We start from the raw sequence: 26,965 nt of genomic DNA on the forward strand, positions 1-26,965 counted from the left end.
TTTTATGTCTTGAGGCTCTCAAACATCATAGGTTTATCTTATGTGGCTCTTAGATTAAACTGTGCAACTTGAACATAAAAACAATCTTTTTCAAAAATATTTTGCTTTAAATTAATTGTTTCTTTTTAAAAACCATTCTATTAAGTGAAATTTGAATTGTGCATTCATGTACATAGCAAGTACGAGATAAAAACTTAAAAATGAGCACTTGTTTGCAAGATAACCCAAACGTATAAGGTAGTCAAGATAAAGAGACAAAAATTTTAAAAAGCATACCTTTTATCTGGATAGCTTTTTGTTTTTTTGTATGTCCATGAACGTTCACTACCTCACAAATATAAATACCAGAATCATTAAGGTTGAGTGGTCTGTTGAAAGTTAGAGTCTCATTTTTGATCTGCAAACCCTCTGGTAGCTGTTCTTCCAATCTGCACAAGTAAAAATACATTAATAGTACAGTACAACTTCAATGATCCAAAATCAGATTCTCCAAAATCCTCATTATTCTAATTGACTCATTATGTGCACAGTTTCATAACTCCAAAGGAAATGGGCCAATGACAATTTTTCTCAAGCAAAATATTTCAGTAACAATTAGGTCTGGAGCAGTGATTCTCAACCTTCTCTTCCCACTCACATACCACCTTAAGCAATCCCTTACTAATCAGAGACCACCAATGGCATTGGGATTACTTAAAGTGATGAGTGGAAAGAAGAAGGTTGAGAACCCCTGTTATATATCAACATGTTTCAGAAAAGAGCAGCATTGTTTTGTTCAATATTACCCAAGAAAAAGACTGAAACATGCTGAACCACCTAAGCAGCTTTGTTCACCTTTCCTATGACCAATGTGCCAAATATACACAAGTCTCTTGCCCCATCTTAAACCTGAATTATCATCTTTCTTTAGTTCTTTTATCATCTCCCATGATGCAGCTAAGTTTCCTTTACTACAAGATGACCTTAGGACATGCTGTTGCATGTTTCTGAGTTCCCATCAAACTAGTGAACACCCAATGTCTTTTCCTGGGACCCATGCCAACCATGAGCCCCATCTTGAAGTTACAACCCTGTCTCGAACCTTTCCTTTCTGAAGTCCTAATACAGACAGCTACTTCCCAAATTCATGCATTAGTCACAGAATAATAGAGATAAAGAATGGAAATAGGCCCTTCAGACTAATCCAAAGTTAATCATGTTTTTAAATGTTCATTCAACCTCCTAGATTCTGCCATTCACCCAAATACAAGAGGTAATTTAACCTTCCAATTTGCACGTCTTTAGGGTGTGGGAAGAAATTCAACTTAGCCACAGAGAGCACTTGCATACCTCAGACAGGCCACACTCATGATCAGAATTAACCCAGGGTTCCTCTCTATTTGTTCTGCCACTGCACCACATTCTTTCCTGCCACTCCCTACATGATTGCCAAACAGAGGCTGTAATTAATATTGGAAGTGACCTTATCGGATCAACAAATTACAATCATCTTTTTTGACCTTGGTGAATTATCCCCCCCTAATCTTATCTATGAAATTTGACACAATTGACCCCACCTTCCTCTAACGGTCAGCACAGCAGTGAGCACAACACGATTACAGTGCCAGTGATCCAGGTTTATATCTGGTGTTGTCCGTAAGGAGTTTGTATATTTTCCACATGCCTGCGTGGGTTTCCCCTGGGTGCTCCGGTTTCCTCCCACCCATCAAATACGTCTTGGGATTGCCAGTTAGTTGGTGTATTTGGGGTGCATAGGCTCATGGGCCAGAAAGACCTGATTTTATGTTGCAAGTCTAAATTTAAATAAATTTCCTTTCTTCCAACTAAATAGTTGCATTCTTCCTTGTATTTTTAAATTTTTAAACCTAAGATGACTTCAGATCAAGTCTAAGCCAGTTTACAAAGAAAACTTTCGCCAAAATCCTTCCCCCCACCCCCCCCACCCCACCTCACACACATTTTCATCAACTCCCCCAAGAATCCACTCAATACCAAATCTGGTGTTCACTACTTGATTTTCTACAACTAAATATTGAAAGGATAAGTTGCCTTCAGATCCTCCACCTGACAAATGAGAAGATTAATCACAACATTCACAACTGTGGTACCCGATGTCAGAGATGGGCTCTTGACCATCAAGTTGTAGTGGTTTCCACTGATGGAATCTGATATTGCAGCTATATTACACTTTGGTTAGGCCACATTAACAGCATTGTGTGTAGTTTTGCTTGCCGCATTACAAGAATGACAGACACTTTGGAGCAGGTGCAAAAGAAGTTCAACAGGATATTGCCTGGATTACAGGATATAAGCTATAGGGAGAAGATGGGCATCTTTGAGATTGTTTACTCAAGAGTGTCAGGGACTGAGGGGTGATCTGTAATAAGTTTATTAAATTATGAGAGGCAGGGATGTGGTACACAAATATTATTTTTCCTTGGGTGGAAAAGTCAAATACTTCACGGCCGGTTTAAAGGGGATGGGTGAGACAAGATTTAAAAAAAAAATAAACTGTTGCCAAGCAGGTTGTTGAAAGCAGATATGATAGTGATGTTTAAAAGGCATTTACAATTCAGGAATGGAATGATTCAGATAACATGCAGGATGGGAATAGTTAAAATTGACATTATGAAGTAAAACCACTGGTATCCTGAATTCAAGAAACCGGCAAAAAAATTGAGGAAAATAAATTAAAACATTAAAAAAAAGAATGAAATAACTGGTAAAAATACACAAGTTTAAAATTGTTAAAGCAAATGTTCTCTGAAATAACACAAACCTATGGTGAAAATGGGAGCAAAAATTTAGCCAGTAGAGTGCATTGGTCATGCTTTGTGATCATAGCAGCTGTTTCAATGAAGTTGTGTGAAACAGCAATAGTGTCACCCAGGATGAAGAGCTGGTCGATGGCACTCGCCGTTGAGGTGACTTTCTTAAAGTGTCTCCTTATCTCTGCTTACCAAGAGTCTCCTCGGTTAGAGGCTTATCTATAAACTTAGGGGAGTTGCGGGGGGGGGGGGTTAATTATTTATAATGTTTTTGTTCATCTTTCAGGTGGCTCTGTGGAGGGGGAGGAACCTGCAGATGCAGTGATGGCTAAATAATTTCAAAGAATATGACTAAACATAAAGTAAAATGCTTTTCAATTCATGCAAGTTAAGTTTGTTGAGTTTAAGTACAGTATATTATTCTTAATGCAACTTTATTAGCAAGTCTAAAGCAACTGGAAAATACACCTATCTGGCATCTACCAATCCCCATAGGTCCCAGATACCAGAGATTTTAATGTAGTCCACAGTGGGCTGGTGACACAGTTCCTGTGCTGTATTGGTTTAAGTTCTATGTCATAAGCATTAACAGTTTTCCAATTTTGAGAACAAGTATTTTGATTATCAAAAAAATTGGAGTAGATAATTGTAGAATTGTATTAGAAATTCAATTCAGTCTTTGTTACAAATATTGCAGGTCGGGATAATAAATATTAAAACAATCTCCTGAAATTTCAATTGTAAAGAACTGGAGAATTGGAAAAGTCCAACTTTAGGAATAAATTGACATTATAAGGACAGAATTTAACCAAAGTAGATTTGTGTGAATTTATTCCTTAAGGCCTAATGAGCAATTTCAGTAGATTTCAAGGCATTAGTTTCCAGCTTATACAGTGTTCACTGTCTTTTTAAAAAAATGTTTTCCCCACTGTGAAGAGAAGCTATTAACGTCGCCACAGCAAAAGTGATCTATCCCAGTTATGTGATCGGTCTTTTCAGCTCTTTCTCCGGATATAAATTAAACCTTCATAGAAGTGAATTTTTTCCAAGATATAGGTCCATAAATTCCAGTAAAGATTGTTAGAGATAATTTCACATACTTAAGGGTTAAAATTACTAAAAGATTCTTTGGCTTGGCTTCGCAGACTCAAAATTTTCTTCCTTTATTTGGAAGAACAAAAACCCTAGAATTAGTAAATTGAAAAAAGATGGAAGTATGGCCTTACCTAATTTTAGATTTTATTATTGGGCTGCTAATATTCGCTATCTAAATTTTTGATTTTTCTTATTCTGATAAATTGGATCATCCATTATGGACAGATTTACAATAAAGTTCTATGCAGTGAGTACTCAGTGGCCTCTTTATTGGGGGCCTCTCTTCCATTTAGCTTTTCCAAGAACAATAGAATTACATCTACTCCAAAACTCAAACACATACAGGTACACGATCCTTTATCCGGAACCATTGCGGGGGGCAGTGTGTTCCAAATTTCGGATTTTTCTGGATTTCAGAATGCCAGATTGAAACCCAGCCAAATTGTGCTGTCGTATCCACTCCCACCCCCTACCACTCGCACTGCCGGTCTCTCCCCCACCACCCCCCCCCCCCGACTGCCCGACTCACGCTGCCGGTCCCCCCAATCGCCCGTCCAACTCGCACTGCTGGTCCGCCCCAATCGCCCGTCCGACTCGCGCTGCCGGTTTCCCCTCCACCCGACTTGCGCTGCTGGACCCTCTCGCAGTTTCCAGATTTTGGAGCTTTCCTGATTTTAGATGTCCGGTTAAAGGATTGTACACCTGTACAAATATTGTGAATCTGGTTTCAATGTAGGAATTTTGTTAATTAAAAAAAAGTCTTATCTCTCATAATTACTTTTTCCTATCATTCTTTCTCTGTACGGAAAATCAAAGGTATTGTTTCTTTTGCAAATTTATTTAAAGTTATTTAATATCTTTTGAACAGCTTACAAGTAAATATGTCTTACCAAATAAAGGCATTCATTTTTTAAAGATATTTACAGATTAGAAATTTCTTAAACACCATATTACTGGATTTCCCATTTGTACATCCATCAAAAATAAATTGAACTAGTATTTTTTTCTAATATTCCTATTTGTTACAGATGCAAATCTGAAATTGCTACACTGACACACATGTTCTGGTCTTGTATATCCTTATTAAAAATTTATTTCCAATAGTTTTCTATCTTTTCAATTATACTCCAGGTGGAGCTACGACCCAATGCAATAACTGATCTTTTTGGGGTTATTGACCCAGACCTAGGGAATTTTTCTGTACTTTTCAATGAGTTATGAACTTCTCTACATTGTCAGCTAGAAGAGCCACCCTATTCAAATGGAAAGACTCTAGACTTCCAACAGTGTTTCAATTTTCTCATGTCTTGCTCAAATTTAGAAAAAAAAAATAGATATCATGTATTTGATTGATCGGTGAAATTTGAAGTTACATGGTGAACTTTTGTGTCTTATTTTCATATGATGTAAATGTTTCTAATGTGATTAGATGTATTTACTCATCCAGATGAGATATAGTCTTATCTTTGTTTTTTGATTTGCAGTAGGAACCAAAAACTACAAAATATATCCAACTCTCAGGATAAGGTGCTCAGCTGTTTTTTTGTTAGTTTTTTTTAAATTAGAGTAGGCTATGTGGGGTTATTATACACACACACATATTAGGAAAGCATACATTATATATAATATAGATTATATATTATGCACATACACATGTGATAGTATTTTCAGTTTCACTCCTTTTTTATTGTATTGTATTTCTTATAAAAATAGAAAAAGATTAAAAGAAAGAGAAGCTATTAATGTTGCCACAGCAAAAGTGGTGGGTCTTGTCCAATGCATTTTGATTCCCAGTTCTGTCAGGCAGCAACATGGGAATCTTAACATTTAAATGTAATGTCCTTTTGTCACAATGCAGGAGAAAAGCTGATGCATTAATCATAAATCTCTCATCACCATTATTCATAAGTTATAGGACATTAATTAGATATGATCACCAATGTTTTACTTCGGCATCCAATTGTTTATGTAATCAGATTTAGTCATACATACCTGCTCCATATGTATGCAGAAGGTGATGGGTTTGCATCAGCTTTGCATTTGAGTTGCACCTTTTGTCTTCCAACAAACCAGTTTCCATCATACCCCATCATAGTTACTTCAGGTGCATCTGGAACAAATCATGTCATATTGACTGCTGAACTTGACATGCCCTCCATTTATTGGACAATTATATTGACTATTGAACTTAGCATGCACTCCATGTATTAAACAGTTATAATAACCAATCTTGTCTGGATTCAAAATAAAGAGAATAATTTTCTGTAACCTCTGGCAGAGGAAGTGGTAGAGGCAGGTACTGTACAATTAAAAAGCATTCTGACAAGTGCATGGATAGGAAAGATTTAGAGGGATATATGCGAGTGGTTCCCAAACTTCATTGGGCTGCTGCCCATTTGACTACATCCTGAGTGTATCCCACCCCCATACATCAGTGCTGGGGGGGGGGGGGGGTTGGGGCCGGCGCCGAGCGGGGTGAGGGTTGGTTAGTGGCGGCGCTGAGAGGGGTGACAGAGGGATAGCAGCGGCACCAAGCGGGAGGGGAGGGGGATAGCGGCAGCACTGAGCCGGGGGGGGGGGGGGAGGGATAGCAGCGGTGCCGAGCCTGGGGCGAGTATGATAGGGGGTGGGGGGGGGGTCACCGAGCGGGGGGGGGGGGAGGGGGGGCTTGTGGTTTTTGATGACACTTCACAGCTTCTAATATGTCCCAATCTCAAAATATGCCATTTGGTAAAAAACGTAAGCCTTGATATTCCAGATTGCATCTTATTCATCCAAATAAATCAAACTTCATAATTGCAGGTATATATAGCTTTAATTTTTTGTTGATAAAAGCAAATAAACATTTTAATAGTTTTGCAATCCATAACAATGAGTAAAACAAAGCATATAAATGATAACGATGCTCAACTTCAAACAAATATAAACAAATTAAAATGATAATAAATGATTATTAATGAATAATAATAATGAATTCAAAGAAAGATTTCTCGAGTGAGTTTACTCTCTTTCCATGATTATTCCAAGAATGAGAACGAGCTCCTTGTTCGCTCGGATATTATGATATATGACATCATAGTAACTATGGTAACTCTCCAAAACAACAATTTTTCTTAAAGGGAAAGTCATAAAACAACCACAAATCACAAACACAAGATTTAAATCTTTACATTCTGGCCCCTAATTATTATAATAGAAATTAATAACTAATACATAATAATTACTACAGATACACGATACTTTATCTGGACACCTAAAATCTGGAAAGCTCCAAAATCCAGCAAGTGGGGAGAGAGGCGGCAGCGTAAGTCGGGCGGGCGAGGGGGGAGACTGGCAGCGCAAGTCGGGCGGGCAAGGGGGGGAGACCAGCAGCACAAGTTGGGCGGTCAAGGGGGGAGACCGGCAGAGCAAGTCGGATTGGCAAGGCGGGAGACCGGCAGCGCAAGTCGGGCGGGAGACCGGCAGCGCAAGTCGGGCGGGAGACCGGCAGTGCAAGTTGGGCGGGAGACCGGCAGTGCAAGTCGGGCGGGAGACTGGCAGTGCAAGTCGGGCGGTAGACTGGCAGCGCAAGTCGGGCGGGCGAGTGGGGAGACCTGCAGCGCAAGTCAGGCGGGCGAGGGGGGTGGGGGTGGGACTGGAAGGGGGTAGGGGTGGATACGGCAGCACAATTTGGGTGGGCTTAAATCTGGCTTTCCAAAATCCAGAAAAATCCGAAATTTGGAACACACTGTACCCTAATGGTTCCGGATAAAGAATCGTGTACCTGTATTACAGATATAAAAGTAAAAATGATAAATATAAAATTAAAAAATCAAAACTTTCTGCTTCTTGTAAAAGACAGATTTTAGTAATAGGTCGACTTAAGTAACCAGTCTTGGTTTTAATCCGCACTTGCCAAACAAAATCTTTCTTGTCGGGAACTATATCCTCTATTTTCCCCACCAATCAAGAATTTATTAGTGCAGAATCATCCATGATAATTACAATGTCTCCGCATACAAAATGGTGTTTAGCTTTAGACCACTTTTGCCTTTCTTGTAATAAGGAAGATATTCTTTAACCCATCTTTTCCAGAATATATCCACAATAAACTGCACTTGTTTCCATCTCCATCTTGCATAAATATCTTCTTTCTGAAATTGACCCAGAGGCATTAAAAGTTTAGATTTATGAAGTAAAAGATGATTCGGTGTATATGCCTCAATGCCATTTGAATCTATAGAAACTTTAGTTATTGGATGATTATTTAAAATAGTTTCACTCTCACACAATATTGTCTGAAGATCATCATCATTCAGTATTTGATAATTCAAAATGGAATTAAGAATTTTCGTGTTTGATCTAATCATTCTTTCCCACACACCATCATGATGCGATCCTGTAAGTGGGTTAAATATCCAATTAATCTCTTTTTAAGTAATCTCTCATGAATCTGATGTTGATTCTAATTTTGAACTGCTTTTCTGTAAATCTGGTTGAACTCCTATAGTTAGATCCATTAGTGTTTTGGATTTCTGGATCCACCACTGACAATTCTTTTAACTCTTCTGGACTTTGAGGCCAATGTTCTTGAGATTGCAAAAGAAATTGAGGACCAAACACCCAGGTGTTGACTCTTTTCAGAAACGATTGAACTTTTGATCCTTGTGAAGCCATGTCAGCTGGATTATTCATTGTTTTAACACATCTCCATTGATTAACATGCAAAACCTTCTTGATCTCATTAATTCTGTTAGTCACAAAGGTAAGACACTTCATAGTTTTGTTATTAATGCATTTAAGTATTGATGTACTGTCAGTCCAAAAACATAGAATCTGCTAACTCCATCTGTAATTCTCTTCTTTTTCCTCGTCATAATAGTGACAGTTAATTCCATTCGAGATATGGTGATTGGCTTTAATGGAGCCACTCTGGCTTTTCCCATTACAAATCCACAATGTATTGCTCTTGATTATTTTGTAGTAGTAAAGAAGCGACAGAACCAAAACCACCTTAGCTTGTGTCAGCAAAATGGTGTAACTGAGCAAATATAACAATTCCAAAGTCTGTTGGTTTAAAACATCTGTTGCCTTCAAAACTTTCTAACATTTTAAGACTCTCAATCCAATTCATCCAATCTTGTGTGATGGAATCTGGTTATAGCACATTTTCTTCTGCACAGTTCATGCAGAATTTTCTTGGCTAATACTACTGGTGGCAATAATTCCAAAGGATTGCATATAGAGCTTAAGATCAAAAGAATACCTCTTCTCGTTAAAGGCTGTTCCTTCAAAATAATTTTGAATTTGACAACATCAGACTGAACACACCATTGCACTCCCAGAATTCTTTTGACAGGTAGAACTTGAAAATCCAAGTCAAGATGTTTTATCTCCTTTGCTCTTTATGTGTCATCAATAACAGCCAACACATCTCGACTGTTGCTAATCCATTTCGTAAGGAAGAAATCTCCTTTATTACAGATCTCTTAACTCATGATAAAGATTTATTGCTTCTTTTTCCAAAACCACGGAAGTAAGACAATCATCAACATTGAAATTATTTCTGATTATGTTTATAGTTTGAAAACTAAATTGCTCTTCGTTATCTTCAGCACATTTCCTGAGAGCAACATTTACACAACTTCGTGATGAAGTTACTCCAAATAAATGAACTCTCATTCTGTATTCAATCATATCTTTACTGAAATGGCCATTAGGCCACCATAACAATCGTAGAAAATCATGATCTTCTGATGGTATTTTCACTTGATGAAATATCACTTCAATATCTGCAGCAATCACTATAGGCTCTTTACAAAATCTTATCAGAACACCTATTAAAGTCCTGGTTAAGTCTGGACCTTGTAAAAGTTGAGAATTCAATGAAACTCCTTGAAATGAGGCTCCACAATCAAACACTACATGTAGTTTCTCCTTTTGTCGATGTATAACTCCATGATGAGGTAAATACCATTTTTTACTATCTTTACATTCCAAGAAATCTTCAGATAACCTTGGTTATCATATCTGACATGACAGTGGTATATTCCAAATGAAAGGAAGGATTTCTTTTGATTTTTTCTCTTCAAATTCAGCATATGCTGTTCTGCAATTATTTTATTATCTGGCATACACATTTCCCTTTTCTTCAAAGGTAATGCTAAACAGTAATGACCATTCACAGAATTTGAAACTAAATCCAGAAATGGTTTATCCTCCTTCAAAGGTTCTGGAATATCTTTGTGACATTCAGGGAAATAAATTTTAAACTGTTGTTCCCACAGATCATTAAGTTTGATATCTGAAATTCTGTTGACATTTACATTTGATAACTCCTAATCATTATTCATTTTTCCTCCTAATGGTCTGTTAATCGTCCATCCAAGCAAAGTTCTCACTGCATAAATCTGCCATTTTGACTCATTATTACTTCTAGAGGCTTGAGAGCTTTTGGTACATCTAATCCGATTAACATCTCGATTTTAGCATCAATCTTGGGTAAGATGATCCCACGGTTTGATATCATCCTGAGATGAAATATTCTCCCTATTCACAGGCATAGTTTTCTGAGTACATATACTTGAAAGATTGCAAAATTAATTGCTATCCAATTCGGCAATCTGTAAACCTGAAACTATATTAGTTTCAATGTTCCTTTCATCATTCATTGTCTTCAACAAGATTTGTAATCTTTTACCATGAATATTAACTTTATTCATTAATAATTCAACAGTACAAAATTATGCAGTACTTCCTGGATCAAGAAATGCACAAGTCCAGTATGAAGCTTCCTTTTTTTTTAATCTTTAACCTGTACAGGAACTATTGAGAGAGCTTTGTCACCGGTCCCAGTAAAACTGTCTGAACCGAAGTTAAAGCATTTTTTTGTGTCTTTAGTCTTGGATTCAGATTGTTTAACATCCTTCTCAATTTTACTTTGTTGAATATGCAGTAACTTAACTTGGGATGCTTTAAACTGCATGTATCACAACTGAGTTGTTTATTACAAGTTTTGCTGATGTGTCCTTTACACAAGCAGCCAAAACATATTCCATTCTTCTTTACAAAATAAGACTTCTTCTCCAATTGTGAACATTTTTTTCTAAAGCATGTTGTTCTTTACAATACAAACAGCTTTCCTGAACAGTCTGATCTTCCTTTTCCTTTATTTCCTTGTTCCTTCCTGTATTTGTATCTGACACAGCAGTAACAAAGGTAATTCCCTTTGGTTTCTGTTGAGACAATGACTTAGACTTCTTTACACCTTTAGGATCTATTGAAGTGCCCTTAATATTTCCAAATGCTAGTATGGTGTAAACATATATATGCCATTCCAAAAATTGTACAACATTCTCAAAAGTGGTATCCCATCTGGGAAGAACCTTAAGCTCTGCAAATTTGGTTCTCCACAAATCCTTCAGCTTATAAGGCAATTTGTTTATAACAATCAACAAATTAGCAAGCAAATTCTGATTTTATTGCTGACCAAGAAAGAATCCTGTCTCTGTGGGCCCTTGCAATTTTATGTTGATCGCCATAATTTTTTTTTGTTTTTTCGTCCCTGCCTGGGGAAAGAGAGGTGGGGGAGGGGGGGGGGGGGACTGAAGAGCAAGGAGGAAAGGGGAATGGTTGCCGGCGCTGGGGGCCGTCAAAATCTTGATTGCCATAATGATGGTGCAATCATTCCTTTGCTCTTTTAAAACATTGATCTGGATCCATATATTGGAAACTTTTGAGTAATTCCTTCATGTGCCCTGCAGTATACTGCTCCAAGTAATACAGACAATCTTTGGCATTTTTAGTATTACTTTCAATATGATGTTCAAAGGAATTCATGAACTTCAGATATTGTAATGGATCACCATTAAACACTGGAATTTCCTTCCTAGGTAAACCATATGAACCTTGTTGCTGCACTAACATAGCATAAATTTCATTTTGCTTTGCCATGAGTGATAATATATTGTTTTGTCCATGGCCTGCGACTGGTTGTCTTGTTGTCAAAGAAGCTGGCTGAACTTGAACACAGATGTTGGACCTTGACATGTAAGTGATGGCATTACAAGGTTCCTTGATATGGCTGTGTCTGTTCCAGTTCCACTAACCTCTAAGTCAATGAATGAGGTCTGCAGTGTCTTTACAGAGTTGTCTTCTTGCTTTGTAGTTGAAACCACTTCTCTGGTGACTGAGTCTAACCTTCCACCAAGCCTTATCCATTCGCCTTGCTGGCTCAACTCATGATCAGACAGCTCTATGAGAGGAGCTGTTTGCTCGAGGTCTTTAGCCTGACAAGACTTATTTTCCATCTTTAATTCTTCACACTGCAGCCTGTCTTCTCCTGGCTTCTTCTTGGAACTGTAAACAAATTTTTATTTAGTGTGGTCCCTTTAAGAGCATTTCTTAGTTCTGTGTTCTGTCTGTTCTTTACAAACTGGCTGCGTTATCATTTGTTTATAGTACACATAATCTGGGTTTCCTGCCAACAGCTCTTTGTTTCTGCAAATCATAGAGCTTTTATCTCTCTTTCAAGGTTACAGGTACCTGCAGCTAGACAGACGTGCTCCAAATGTACAGTTCGAAAGATATTCTCATAGAAGCTTCCAAAGTTTTCTAAGACTTTCTTTAAATCTTAACCTTTCTTCCAACCAAATTCACTATTTTATAAAACAATTTTCTTTGAATAAAAAATATAGACGACTTTTCCCAGCTTCTAATATTTCCCAATCTCAAAAGATGTTATCATCCAAGAAGCGTAAGCCTCAATATTCTGGATTGCATCTTATTCATCCAAATAAATCAAACTTTCATAACTGCAGCTGTAAGTAGCTTTAATTTTTCATTGATAAAAGCAAATAAACATTTTCATAGCTTTGCACATCATAATAATGAGTAAAATAAAGCATATTGTAAATGATAATGATACTCAACTTAAAACAAATATAAATGAATTAAAATGATAATAAATGAATAATAATGATGAATTCAAAGAAAAGTTTCCACGAGTGAGCTTACTCTCCTTCCATGGTTATTTCAAGAATGAGAACGAGCTCCTCGTCCACTCAGATATTACGATATATGATGTCATAGTAAGTATGGTAACTGTACAAAACAACAATCTTACTTAAAGGGAAAGTCATAAAACCTAACCCAAATCACAAACAGGTGGAAGGGGAATAGTGGCTGCACTACTGAGCCAAGGTGGGGGGAGAAGAGGGGGATAGTAGTGGTACTGAGCCTGGGTGAGGGGCCGGGGAGGAAGAGGGCTGGGGGTCGTGGCGCTGAGCCTGGTGGGGGGGGGGGTGGGTTAGTGATAGTGGCACTGAACAGGGGGGTTAGTGGCAGCACTTATTTGATCCTTTGATCAATGATTAGATCTTATTGAAACAAAAATATCAAAGAGCTTGAAAAAAAAAGATGTAGGGACTATTTTTCCTTCTACTGCAGAAAATCAGGGGTCACAGTCTCTAAATCAAGTCTGAACTGAGATGAAGATTTTTTTACCCCATTCAGTGGGTTGCAAATCTTGAGAATTGGATGCTTATGGTACACATAAACCATAACTACACATATTGAAATATTGCTGGCACAACACTATCATGATAAAATTTAAGAAATGTTTATGTAAATATTTGTTGAAACAAATTCCAGAGGACAAAATTATGAGAGAATAGGCAAGAAAATGTGAGAATAAGGAAACAGATCACATTTATAGATTGAAGTCACTTTCAGATGAATGCAGACAACATTTTACTATATCCACTTTACTGTATTTCTGATTGTTGACCAGCACAAGGTCAACATTGAGAATTCTTGTTTTTTTCTCTATCAATCTGTTTAATTTAATCATCTAACATGAAATAAGTTTGATACTCAGTTCAACTTCCAATAATATTCTGTGGCTTTTCGGAACATGGTTCTAAACATATGACATAGAATATGAAAGATGGCTTTGAAATGTATAATGAGCATCAGAAGAGTAGCAATGTTTAACAACATCAACTGAATTTAACCCTCAGATTAGATGTGTGGCATTGAAGCATCTTACAAATTTTCCAACCTTCACATTGATGGGAAGAATGTTTGACAGACTTTACATTCAAAACTAGCCTTTTCAATATCTACAATTTGTAAGTGCTCCAGATCATTACTTCAAGGTAATAAAAATGGAAAACACTGGAAATACTCAACAGGTCAAGCAGCATTTGTGGATAGTTAACATTTCAGGTACACGATCTTTCAGCAAAATTCAGGAAAAGTTAGAAAAGAAAGCGGTTTTAAGTTGCAGAGGAATGACAAGAACAAAGGGAAAGTCCAAAGTATATGGGAACGAAGAGATACTGAATGACTCAGAAGGCATTTGTACTGGCTAAGAGTGAGTGGGGAAGGCTTGTTAAATGCAGCTGATCAGTTGAAGGAAGGATATAGAAAGGAAGATTAATAAAAACAGAAGAGCAAGGAAAAGATTTTTGTGTTGCAGAAAACAGCATTTTCTAGAAATCTGAAATAAGACAGAATGCTCAAGGCTCAATTAACTTGAGGCATTAATGCTATTTTACCATGATGATCTCATTCAAATACACCACACAGAATCAAGAGCACATAGCTGTTATTTTTTTTAAAATTCTGTGATTATGTATGTACCCTCTCTAACATGTTGCATATCTCATCATTTTAATTGATTTTACCTCCACTGTGCCAATACTTTCTTGGACTTTAATCGCCAGACTCACCAGCTTAATTTAGTTGGAAAGCCTTGAAACACTAACCTCGAACCATTTGTCAACTTTGCTTCCTTTTTCTTTTCCATTTACTGTTAGTTTTAACCCTCATTTTTCTCTGCAGGCTGCAAAATTTCAGTTTCTCATGAAAAACATTAAAAGTGCAAAGTTCTATCATTTTATAGTAACTTCTGTATTTTTACAGACCAGATAACCCACTGTGCGTTTTATGTGTGTGCGCGCTAGCAAGAATTTTTTTTAACATGTTGAAACTATACACACACACAATTTATAGTAGGTGTGGGAAAGTAGTAGCAGCAATAAAGAAACACACACAATTTATAGTGAGAGTAGGAAAGTAGTAGCAGCAGCAAAAAAAAATGACCAATTTATAGCGGGTGTGGGAAAGTAGTAGTGGAAATAAAACACACGCCTACAATTTAGACAAAATTGGGTACATACAAGATGGCAACATTCAAAATTTTGATCTTGGCAGTCTCGGGAATATCTTTTTTGCCTGAGTGCCATGGTATTCCAACAAACAGGATATTCAGGTTAAGGCACTGCACTGTATCAATGTTAATTGCCCTGAGGGAGGAGATTAACATATCAAGGGCCTCAAGCAACATTAGGATTATTCTGCCCTATGATATCCATTTAATCATCCTCATTACATCAAATCAAACAATAAATTTCTCAATTGCACACTATTTTTAGCAAGATAATGTTTCTTTTGAAGACTTTTTAAATCATGACAGAATTAAAATTCTGCTTAACCCTGAAGTTCTGTCTTTGATCTATTTAATGGATTCCTTCTTTCCTTGCAAATTAACTATCTCTTTCCTCCTAATGCTCTCCAAAGCTTGTTAACATGTTATATAATCTACATAATGGGTGATTAACACCTCTGGGGGAAGTTGAATCAGTTATAAATCGCAGGAGACTTATAACAGCATGGCAGATAGTGGGACTATGGAATGTGTTTTGTCTTCTGTCTCAAGTAAATGCAAATTGCTCTTATGAGTTGGAATGTAGAATACTACACCTGTGCGGTATATGCGTGTACACACCATATGAGAATATTTTTTATACGTTATATGCATGTGCACGTTATATGCGTGAAAGTACAGTAGTTTATAAACCAGTCTAAAATGAAATATAACTAAAATATAACTAAATTTTATATTTTAGTGCATTTATATTTAAATACACCAAAATATTTTTAGAATACATCTACTTACAACAATTATGCATTAACTAACAGCATAACAGTATATTTTTTGGTATCACCCCTACTATTTTTATTCGTGTATATTAGATGCAATTATACAATATAGTTAGACAAATAAAGTACTTACACTGTACGTCCAAGACATATGGGACTCGAATTGCAGTATTCAATGGTGGATGACTCACTATGCAGGTTATTGGTCTCTTCCTCACGAATCGGGATGGAATGATCTTGAATCGATTGATAACAGTGACAGTTCCATTTGGAGCAGAAATCTTTGTCAGCTCCTGTTTTCCATCAAGATCACTTTCCCAGGAAACAATTGCTTCAGGTTTGCCATTAGCTGCTGTGCATACTGCTGCAACTGTTGCATTGGCACCATCTACAAGTGGTTCAGGGCCACCCCCAACAGTTATTGTGGGTTCCACTACAAAATTAAGAAATGAGTTTGTAGGCAACTTATCATAATTGTGTAGCACGAACATTAACAGATACATCGCACAAATATTAAAACTAATAGAAGTCTCACCCATTGTCTAGATGCTGTGCACTATAAGGACTACGGGCATTACCATGTGATTTAAAATTTTCCATTGACATTAAATACGTTAAGAATGTGGTAAACCAATTGAAATGAACATGACATTAACACCATAATTACATATTAAATTCAAGCAGGCAATGAGAGGTTAAGGATTTGCCCAGCTACAGAATACAGTGTTGGTCATTCAAACAAGACTGCTCTGTATCATAACTACATTTCTTTCCACTCCTTCCAACCCAAATGCCCCATGTGCTACAGTTCAGTGATCATGTTTGGAAAACCTCCCGGCAACATCTGCACTTGTCAACACTGACTGCAAGAAATTAGCAACTGTTCGTCATATTAAAGGGCTGAGGCTTCTTCAATGTGTCCTATCTTCTAGAGCCTCATAGCTTCCCAATTTGTAGTCATATCCTATTAACCTTCTTAATTAATATGTAGCACTTAATCCAAGAGATATGATTCCTATTAAGTAAAATATCAATTAACTTGTCACCTCCAATCCATTGTCATAAACCAACTACAAGTCAAAGCATTTTCAACTGTGAACCCATATTGCAGATATGGATGTCAAGGGTCTCAATGGTACCAGCTAACTCCCATATAACACAGTGACAACTCAAAATACACTGTCCCTCCATAACTTTGTTAATTCTTTTAAGATAAAGCTGTGCAAAGGCTCTGATAGCTCAGTGGTTAGAGCACTGGTCTTGTAAACCAGAAGTTGAGAGTTTGTTCCTCACTGGGGTCTCATTTCTGTGAGTGGCACTGGACAAAGTGGCTTTGTCCTTACGGGAGATAAAGAATTTCATGTATGTTACATTCTAAATGTAGTTTTATGTGACAATAAGGGAACCTTTACTTCAATGTCCCTCACTCACTGTCGAAGATTTTAAACTGCAACCTGAAACTCTGGCCCCTTTGATCCAGGTCAACTGTTTTGCCCACATCAACACTAATCTCATGTGCCTGCATTAGGCGCATATCTTTCTATATCTTGCCTGAATTAAAAAAGTTCAAGTTGTACCCTGTGCAAGGACAGAATAAGGATCAGATAACACTGCCTCTAATTAATAATTAATCCAAAGCCAAATTTAATTTCACACATGAAGCATGAGCATTGAAGAATGAAAAAAATCTATGGAAAGCATTTAATTGCTTGGCTTCACGCAATTTATTAATTGGATGAAATGTAACTTAATAGTACCAAACACCCTCACACCATATCCAAAGACAAGATCATTTACATGATATTACTTTGTAGTTCTATTATTAGAGATAGAAAAAGTTACAACAGGATATTGATCAAATGGAAAAATGGCTGGTGAACAGCGAGTGGAATTCAAAGTGTGAACCCATGAATTTTGAGAAGTTAAACGATGGCAGGACTTGCACATTAAATGACAAGGCACTCAGGAAGGTTGCTGAACAGATAGATTTGTACAAATACAGTTTCCTGGTGAAGATGGCACATTTGCGTTCATCAGCTATGGCAATGAATACTAGAATTAGGATGTCACATTAGTTGTGTAAAACGGTGAGATTGGACTTGGAATATTCTGTGCCGTTCTGATTTGAAGGATGTTATTAAGATAGAGTATGCAAATGTGCAGTGAAGATGGCAGCAGCAGATACAATTACAATGTTTTAGAGGTGCTTGGCCAAGAACACGGATAGTAAAGGAACAGAGCAATAAATGTCTAATGTGGACAAATGGGATTAGTGAAGATGGGCATTCGGGTCAGCATGTTTAGGTGGACCAAAGGGGTCCATCTCTGTAATGTGTATTTTTTTATGATTCTATTTTGGTGACCGGAGAATAGTACATTCTGCAGGGAAGAGTACAAGACTTCCTGCTTTTCATGGATTATGTTTTATCAAGATGTAGACAACACCAAATTCGGTACTGAAGCTGAGAGCGAGGAAGAAAGCTCTGGTTTATATGTAATAGAAATTGACTAGTTTGGTCAATGGAATTCATTTTCAGGAAATCCAAGTTGACTGACTTGGGGAGAGTAAATGAGACAAAAGAATACAGAGCTAGAAAAATCTTGGAATGGTTTGTAAACAAATCCCTGAAAGTCATGATAGGTATGCAGGATATTTGCCTGCATTGACAGTAGGATAGGATGGCAAGGAGGCCATGAAAAAGGTATTAAAAACAAAGTTTGTGTGGAGTTCTGCTCACATTACAAAAGCATAATAGCACCTGAGAAAGGTATAAAACAGTTAAATGGTACAACACAGAAACAGGTCTTTTGACCCAACATATCCAAGCTGTCAAAGCTAGTCCCATTTACTTGCATTTGGACCATCTCCCTATAAACCTTTCCTTTCGATGTACTTGTCTAATTTTACAAATGTCTCAACTTCTACCACTACTTTTGGAGCTAGGTCAATAAACCCACCACCCTGTGTGAAGAAGAATATTCTGTGGCCACGAGCAATAACCACACAAGGAGTTTCTAAAGTGAATCAAACAGATTTACTCTTCATCACCCGCACAACCTTTAAAAGCCAGAATCACACGGTCAATGCACACTGACGTCATCACGCACTAACATCACATGGCCAGTTCAATGCTTCCTGAGAATTGTAGTGGCACCAGAGCGCCACTACACGGCGCCCATCACACCCCACCCCCCCAAAGAACCAGCAGAAAGGTTTGTCCATCTTTTAGGTTGTTGACCTCTGCGATAGACTGTTGGCTGCTGCAGTGGGGAAGACTTGTCCACATGAGTTAGTTTAAGTCTGTTAATAGTGAAAGACTGTGGCCAAAATACAGGTCGATCTAGTTTGTCTGAGTATCTATAAGGTTCTTCATAGGGCGTCTGTTCCCTTTTGGACCAAGACATATTTTGAGGTCTTCAGGAACAAAAGAAGAGTGTTCTCCATGTGATGATGGTGGTATAGGGGTCAATTTTCCTATGGACTCCCTTAGCCTGCTCAACGGTTCCTTGGGATCATTGCTGGAGTTAGAATGATAGAGCACGAACTCCCCTGGAACCACCAACAGTGTACTGTCCATGAGCTCTGCAGATGAAGATTCGAGGTCCTTCTTTAGAGTTGTTCTAATGCCCAGTAATACCCATGGAAGCTCATCAGCCCAGTTTGGGTCCTCCAACTGAGCCATCAAGGATGACTTGAGAGGTCAGTGAAATCGTTCCACCACTCCATTGGCCTGAGGATGATAGATATTCATATGATGAATTGTTGTGCTGTGCAAGCGAAACAAGGCCATCCACTGTGAGGAAGTAAACTGTGGTCCTCTATCCAAAATAACACCCAGGGAACTGAGGAACACCCGAGCACCAGGCCTGGCCTCGGGCCACCACGTAAATCTATTACTGTAAAAAGATAATGGTATTCTCTTGAACGAGGAAGCAGACCAACTATGTCCATGGACAGGAGCAAAATGCTGAGTAAATGCCAGGAAGGACTGCAGTGGTGCCTTAATATGCTGCTGAACTTTTGCTTTTTGGCAGGCAATGCAGGACCTCACCATCTGTATAACGTCTTTTTTAAGACCGTGTCCAAAACCAAATGAACAGTCGATGGATGTGAGAGACCATACACAAGAGTTGAATGCTCGATGTTTTCATGATGTGGAAACTACTGGGTGTGGTTGTCCCGTTGGTAATATCACAGAGGAGTAGTTTGCCATCAACTCCAAACTGGATATCTTTCAAATGCAGGTTCATGATTGCAGTCATATAAGTGTTTGTCTCATGGTCATGTTCCTAGGCCGCAGCCAAAGCTGTGTAGTCAATACCTTGATCTATAGTCAAAACACTGAGTGGAACAGAGTGGGAAAGTGTATCAGCTACTACATTGTATTTTCTGGAAATATCTAGTATTTTTGTGGAGAATTCTGAAATGAATGATAATTGCCATTGTTGTCGAGCTGACCAGGGGTCCGTGACTTGGAAAATGCAAATGTTAAGGGCTTGTGGTCAGTGTACGTAGTAAAATCTGTCCTCCAAAAAAATAACGGAAGTGTCAAATAGATAAGTAAATGACCAAAAGCTCCTTATCAAAAGCATTGCATTTCTTCTCTGCTTCACGAAGATGGTGGCTGAAGCATGCTAAAAGTTTCCATTGCTGTTGACATATTGATGAAGTGCACCTGCTACGTTCATACTGGAAGTGTCTGTAGAAATGGCAGTGGGGGCATTTAAAACTGGGTAGCTGAGCATTGTGGCATGAGTCAGCAAATCCTTCATCTTCAAGAAGGCATTGTTTCCCTCTTCAGTCTAATGGATGGTTTTGGCATTTCCGGACAGTAAATCAAATGATATGAACTGTTCCCAGAAGAAACTGACAAGTAATTTTTTTTTATCATTCCCAAGAATTTCTGCAGTCTTTTATCCGTAGCAGGTCTTGAGTGCTTGGTAATGGCCTCAACTTTGGATAGCAGTGGAATCACACCTTCCTGAGTAATCCTATACCCCAAGAAGTCAATTATTTCTTGTCCAAAAACACATTTATCTGGGTTAATGGTCAGTCCAAACTTCTGAAGACAAATAGTGTTCCAAGAGGCTCCAAATATTCTTCCTTCGTCCCAATGGCCACTAAAATGTTGAGGTAAATGAAGACATTGGTCATACCAAGCATCCATCACCTGTTAAAAAGATTGAGCGGCATTCTTTAATCCGAATGGCAAACTTACTGGAGTTCTTTGAGGATATAATGAGTGTGGTAGATAGAGGGGAGCATATGGATGTTGTTTACCTGGATTTCCAGAAGGCATTCCCTAAGGTGCCACACACAAGATAAGAAGGCTTAGAGTTGGTGGCTATGTAATAGCATGGATAGAGAATAGGTTATCCAATAGAAACCAGAGAGTTGGGATACATGGGTGTTTTTCTGATGGACAATCAGTGGTGTGCGGGGTGCTGCAGGAATCAGTGCTGGGCCCACAACTGTTCACGATATACATTAACGATCTGAAAGAGGGGGCGGATTGTAGAACATCAAAATTTGCTGATGATACTAAATTGAGTGGAAAACCAAATTGTGCAGAGGATACGGAGAGTCCACATAGAGATGTAGATAGGATAAGTGAGTAGGCAATGGTCTGACAGATGAAGAACAATGTTGGTTATCCATTTTGGAAGGAAAAATGGAAGACCAGGTTATTATTAAAATGGCAAGCGACTGCGGCATGGTGCCATGCAAAAGGACTTGGGAGTGCTTGTGCATGAATTGTAAAGCATTGGTTTGCAGATGCAGCAGGCTACCAAGAAGGCAAATGGAGTGCTGGGCTTCATTGCTAGACGGATTGAATTTAAGAAAGGAGGTTATGTTGCAATTGTACAGCATTCTGATGAGGCTGCAACCGGAGTAACAGTTGAGGGCTCCTAATACTGGCTTTGGAGGCGGTGCAGAAGAGGCTCATCAGGTTGTTTCCAGAGATGAAGGAGTTAGCCGATGACGATAGATTGAGTCGTCTGGGACTGAACTTGCTGGTATTTAGAAGAATGAGAGGGGATCTTATAGAAATGCATAAAATTATGAAAGGCACAGATAAGACAGAGGTAGGTAAGATGCTTCCACTGATGAGGAAGACTAAAACTAGGGGACAGCCTCAAGATTCAGGGTCAGATTTAGGATGGAGATGAGCTCAGTAAATATATTTAAGATAAGGTTGGACAGATTTTTATGTAGGAGGGATATGGTGAAAAATACAGGCATCATCAGATCATCATAATCTCATTTAATGGTGGAGCAAGCTTGACAAACCGTCTACTCCTAGTCCTATTTCTTCCATCTTCTAAGTTATCCCCAAGTTCCCTCTGCGAGAAGATTTAAAACCATGCACTATACTCCAAATGCAATCACACTGTCCAGCACAGCTATAAAATTTTATTCTTACTCCTGTACACAATGCCTTTACTGAAGAAAGCAGGCTCGCAAGATGCCTTCTTCATCACTTTCTTAGAACAGTGTCCTTACACCTCTAAGTCTCTTTGTTGTGTCCATCTCCCCAGGCCCCAACAACTCATACTAGTGCAAGACTTGCACCTCACACTTAGAGTTAGCCATTCACTGACCCATTTTACCTGTTCCTCTAGATCCTGATTTAATCATAGGAAACCTTCTTCACTGCACACTATTCCACCAATTTCAGTGTCATCCACAAATTTGTCAACCATGCTAAATTCATTGTCATCCAAATTGCGTGTACATACAAACAGAAGACTCACTCCGATCTCTGCAGCACATCACTGGCCGCAGATCTCCAATCTGAGTAACAAGTCTCCACTACTACCTTACGTCTCCAAACATCAGGGCGATTCAGTATCCTGGATCCCAAGCCATATGACCTTCCAGTCCATCTTACCATGTGGAAAGGCCTCGCTAAAGTCCATATAGACAACGTCCATCACCCCATCCTCATCAATCTTCTGGGTAACCTCAAGAAACAACCAAGTTCCATGTCACGTTGCCTATCCCTAATAAGTCTTCGCCTTTCCAAAAACAAATCAGTTTAAAATAATGCCAAATAAAGCAAAAAATAATTAAAATAGTTTTTAAAGACATACAGCATGGTAACAAGGCCCCTCTGGCCAATGAGTCTATGCCACTCAAATATTCTAATCAACCTACAACCCCCATACGTTTTTGAAGGGTGCAAAGAAACCGTAATACTTGGAGGAAACCCACACAGACATGGGGAGAATCTACAAACTCCTTACAGACAGTGCCAGACTTGAAGCCGTGTTGCTGGTGACATACTAGCATTGTGCTATCCATACTGAAATATTTAACATATCAAGTATCTGTAGGAAAAACTAGATTAATTTTCAAGGTTGATGTTCATCAAAATTTAGAAAGCATAGATATCAAAAGCATTTTAATATACAAAGAAGATAGTTAGGCAGAATGAAAAATATAAATGTTTCTAACAAGGTGGAGACAGCTAAGAGAGAGAGGTGAAACATTTGAATAAGAGATGATCTGTCTGAAAGAAATACGCATTGGGGTTGAACAGAAACACTAAAGTTTCCTGTGCTCCAATAACGATCCAAACTCTCCTCACATATTCCTAAACAATTTTTTTTTTTTTTAAATAGCTTTAGCTCCATGGTCTTCTATTCTATGCCACAGCCAACATTGGTCAGAACCCGTGCACCTTTCAACCACCTTATCTACCTGCCCCATGCACTTCAGGCATTTGCTGATAGACACCCCAAAACCTTTCTAGCACTCTAACATTTGCTCTTCCCAAATCTGCTGTAGTCAGGGAGTTACAAAATGGATCCTTTGGCCAAACTCAATCCCAGTTGAGATGCCCATATAATATTTCAATCCCATTTGCATGTATTAGGCTTGTATCCCATTATGTTAATAGTGTTCAAGTATTTGTCCAAATGCCTTTTAAATCTTGGAATTATTTTTCTCTCTGCCTCTGACAGCTGTTTTCATGCGTGCAAAGTGCTCGTTTCACCACCCTGTTTACCTACAGCGCCACTTTCATGAACTACATTCTATAACCTTCCCAAGTCTCCTTGTTCAACAACACTCCCCAGGATCCTACTATTCACCAGGCAAATGGTGGTCTGGTTCCTTACACTTGTTCATCTGCCATCCCTTAGTCCACTTTCCCATCTCAACTTCTTCACTGTCCATTGTACCATACATTTTGATGTTACCCACAAGCTTACTTACCATCTTAACTACAAGGTCATAATTAATTAATAGCTTGGATGACAATCATTGATGACCCAGCATCAACTGCTGCAGCACACCACTACTGATTTTCGGTCACAAAAGTAACCCTATCACAAAGCCAATTTGAATCCTGGTTTTCAATATCCTCAGATGTTACACTCTTGTGTGGTATCTTGCAAAATCCTTTCCCTTTCAAAAGTGCATGTACACTATGTATGCATCTTTATCTTTGCTATATGAAGTATTCTGTTACACTGCTCGAGTTTCTACAGCATTACATTTTTGCTGCAATCACTGCAGCTGCAGATTTTTGTGTTTCACACCATGTCTACTGTCATACTTATTGGAATTTCAAATTTCTCAGTTACCTAGAACTTAATTCCTCACTTCCATTACTTGCCAATTTCATAGCATCTTCCAGTCTAAACAATATCCAGTAATTACACTGGACAACTATGGTTTTTTCTTCCAGAACAGTTGGGTGTGATTTTATGGATTTTAGGCCGCTGATCACGAAAATCAACTTAAAATTTTCTAATCACTTAATGATTTTTGAGATTTCCTGTCATATTTTTAACATGTATAAAAACCATGAAATGCAACATGTCACTGAAAATTCATTCTCTGCATTCACACTTCGACTTCCCTCCTGATCTTAATCCAGTCAGTGACGAATGTGGTTGAAGATTTCACTATGAAATCACAACCATGGAAAAGCAGTATCGGGGCAAATGGAATTTATCAATACTAACTGACTATTTTTGAACATTGACACAAGAGGCATCAGATGCTGAGTACAAATGAAAATCAGCAGCAAAATATTTTTAGGTCAGTTGAACAAACATAATGTGTCAGCATCATTATGTGATTAAACATAATAAATTCAATTAAAGTTAAATTTAATGTGTCTCCAACTTCCAACATGATACAGCAAATCTGATTTTTTTTTCAGGAAGCAAACCTTTTGGGGGAAAAAAATTGTTGGCCAGTGTTATCCTTCTGCTGTGAAATACAGAGCTGCAGAAAATACCCAATAAGTCAGGCCATATGATGGAAGGAAATAACATTTTTAAGCCAATGTTACTGCAAAGGACCTACAGCAGAACTGATCTGTTCTTATACAAATAGAAAAAAGTAGTTCTCAGAAGCCGCTGAATTCAATGTTGAGTGCAATGTGACCAGATGGAAGAGAAGGTTGTGTTCTGCATATCCCACTTCAATTAATATGCAAGGCATTTATTTTACTGTTCTGTACACTGCAGTTTTTTTACATTCCTTTGCTTGTGCTTTATCTTCTCAATTTTTGAGCAGAGAAGGGTACTAAAATAATATTGGCTCTATAGATTCACAAATCAAAGCCAAACTGCAAAAAACAAGCTTTGCTCAACAATGAAACAAAACACTCAATAAAGAATGCCATGGTTTTGGATGGGTGTAGAGGACATAGTTGAAGGTGTAGATTGGTAGTACAATTGTGAGAGCTTATTTTTTTTTATTTTGGAGTTACTCTCCTTCAAACAAATAGTTAAGGGGAAATAGAATATACTAAATCATGAAGTATTTTGATGGAAAAAAATAAAGATAAACTGTTTTTAAGTGACAAATTTAATAAGATATTGGGCAAAAAAGACAACATTTTTTGAAAGCAATTTTTTTTTACTTTGAACTGGAATGTACTTTATATGAATATATTGAAAGCTAATTTAATAGTGCCTTTTAAACCGGTGATTTGATAAATACTCAAAATACAGGGCACAGAAAGAGTAGGGAATGTAGCAATTCAACAGTTATCAGAGCTCATCTCGACATATCGAATTGAAGAGCCTCCTCTAAGCTGCAAGATTTTTCTTTCAGGTGGTTGAAAATGAATGTGATGAATGATGTCAGCAGGAGAAACCACAGTGATACACAGAAGATTTTTTAAAGTCTGATTAAATGCTGTATATGGAATAGCTGCGAGGAACAGCTAAGATAGTCAATAAGGTAGATCCGTCAATAGAGAAACAAACAGCATTGAATTTCATGTTGATAACTCATCCACCTTGAGATTAGATGGTGAAAATCTCATTAATTACACGGTATTTGCATTGTTAATTAGGAATACAAGATCTTCTGATGCTATGCTTCTTTGAGTGTATTTAGTGGCAAATTGATTAATCGGAAATCTGTGCGATTTAACTAAACAAATCTTTTTTTTTAAATTGCATCTTGGTGGTAATACGTTACATATACATACCAATCACAGTCACGGTGCTCGTTTCCTGATAATTTCCTAATGGAAAAGTGACCACCTTGCAAATGTAGTTCCCAGAATCTGAAAATCCAACCTTGGTCATAAGAATAGTTGCATCTTTCGAAGATGGATTTGTGAACTCAGCTCTTCCTGAATAATTTCCTTGGATTGAAATTCCATATTTAGGATGAAATACTGCAACAGTGTCTGCAGTCCCGTGTTCTTGCTTCTCCCAGGAGATCTGAGTTACATCTTCCTTTACGGTAACAATACACTTTAAGGTAAAATTTTTACCCAAGATTGCAGATACTTTCTGATCGACAACGACAGGACCAGCCAAGGAACCTATTAAAATATAAAAAGAATATCAATAGTAAAGGCTCTCTTCCTTCCACTTGAATCTGAAAGCTCCCCTATTCGTACACAAGCAAAACTGATTATTGTTTGTCCTTGGGTTTCAAAGCTGAATTTAAACTTTTGGTCTTTGCTCTGAGTACTGAATTCCATCAGGACAATAATGAGAAATCGATATCTAGTAACTGAAGTTATGGAGGCAAGAAAAAAATATTTAATTCCTTGAATAGCATAATCTGATCAAAATGAAAGCAAGCAAATGGATATTTGATAAAAGTGCAATTGGCTAAATTGTAGCTGTAAAGCCTTTCAGACAAAGTCTGAGCATTTATAATTTCATAACAGAATCATGGGTTTGTTTTCATC

General features: G+C 37.8%; 1 protein-coding gene across 1 annotated transcript in view; it reads right to left on the reverse strand.

The window, feature by feature from the left end:
* The window catches only part of nectin3b (nectin cell adhesion molecule 3b), a gene marked incomplete at its 5' end in the record, with an annotated part of 43,275 nt that extends 16,672 nt beyond the window's left edge, over positions 1-26,603 (reverse strand). Inside the window, 4 exons of the mRNA XM_069890615.1 lie at positions 277-428; positions 5,856-5,973; positions 15,922-16,221; positions 26,249-26,603. Of these exons, the coding sequence (XP_069746716.1) occupies positions 277-428; positions 5,856-5,973; positions 15,922-16,221; positions 26,249-26,603 (925 nt within the window). The remainder of the gene's footprint in view (positions 1-276; positions 429-5,855; positions 5,974-15,921; positions 16,222-26,248) is intronic.
* Positions 26,604-26,965: the final 362 nt, after the last annotated feature.

Source organism: Narcine bancroftii, chromosome 7 (assembly GCF_036971445.1).
Source record: "Narcine bancroftii isolate sNarBan1 chromosome 7, sNarBan1.hap1, whole genome shotgun sequence".
Lineage (NCBI taxonomy): Eukaryota > Metazoa > Chordata > Chondrichthyes > Torpediniformes > Narcinidae > Narcine > Narcine bancroftii.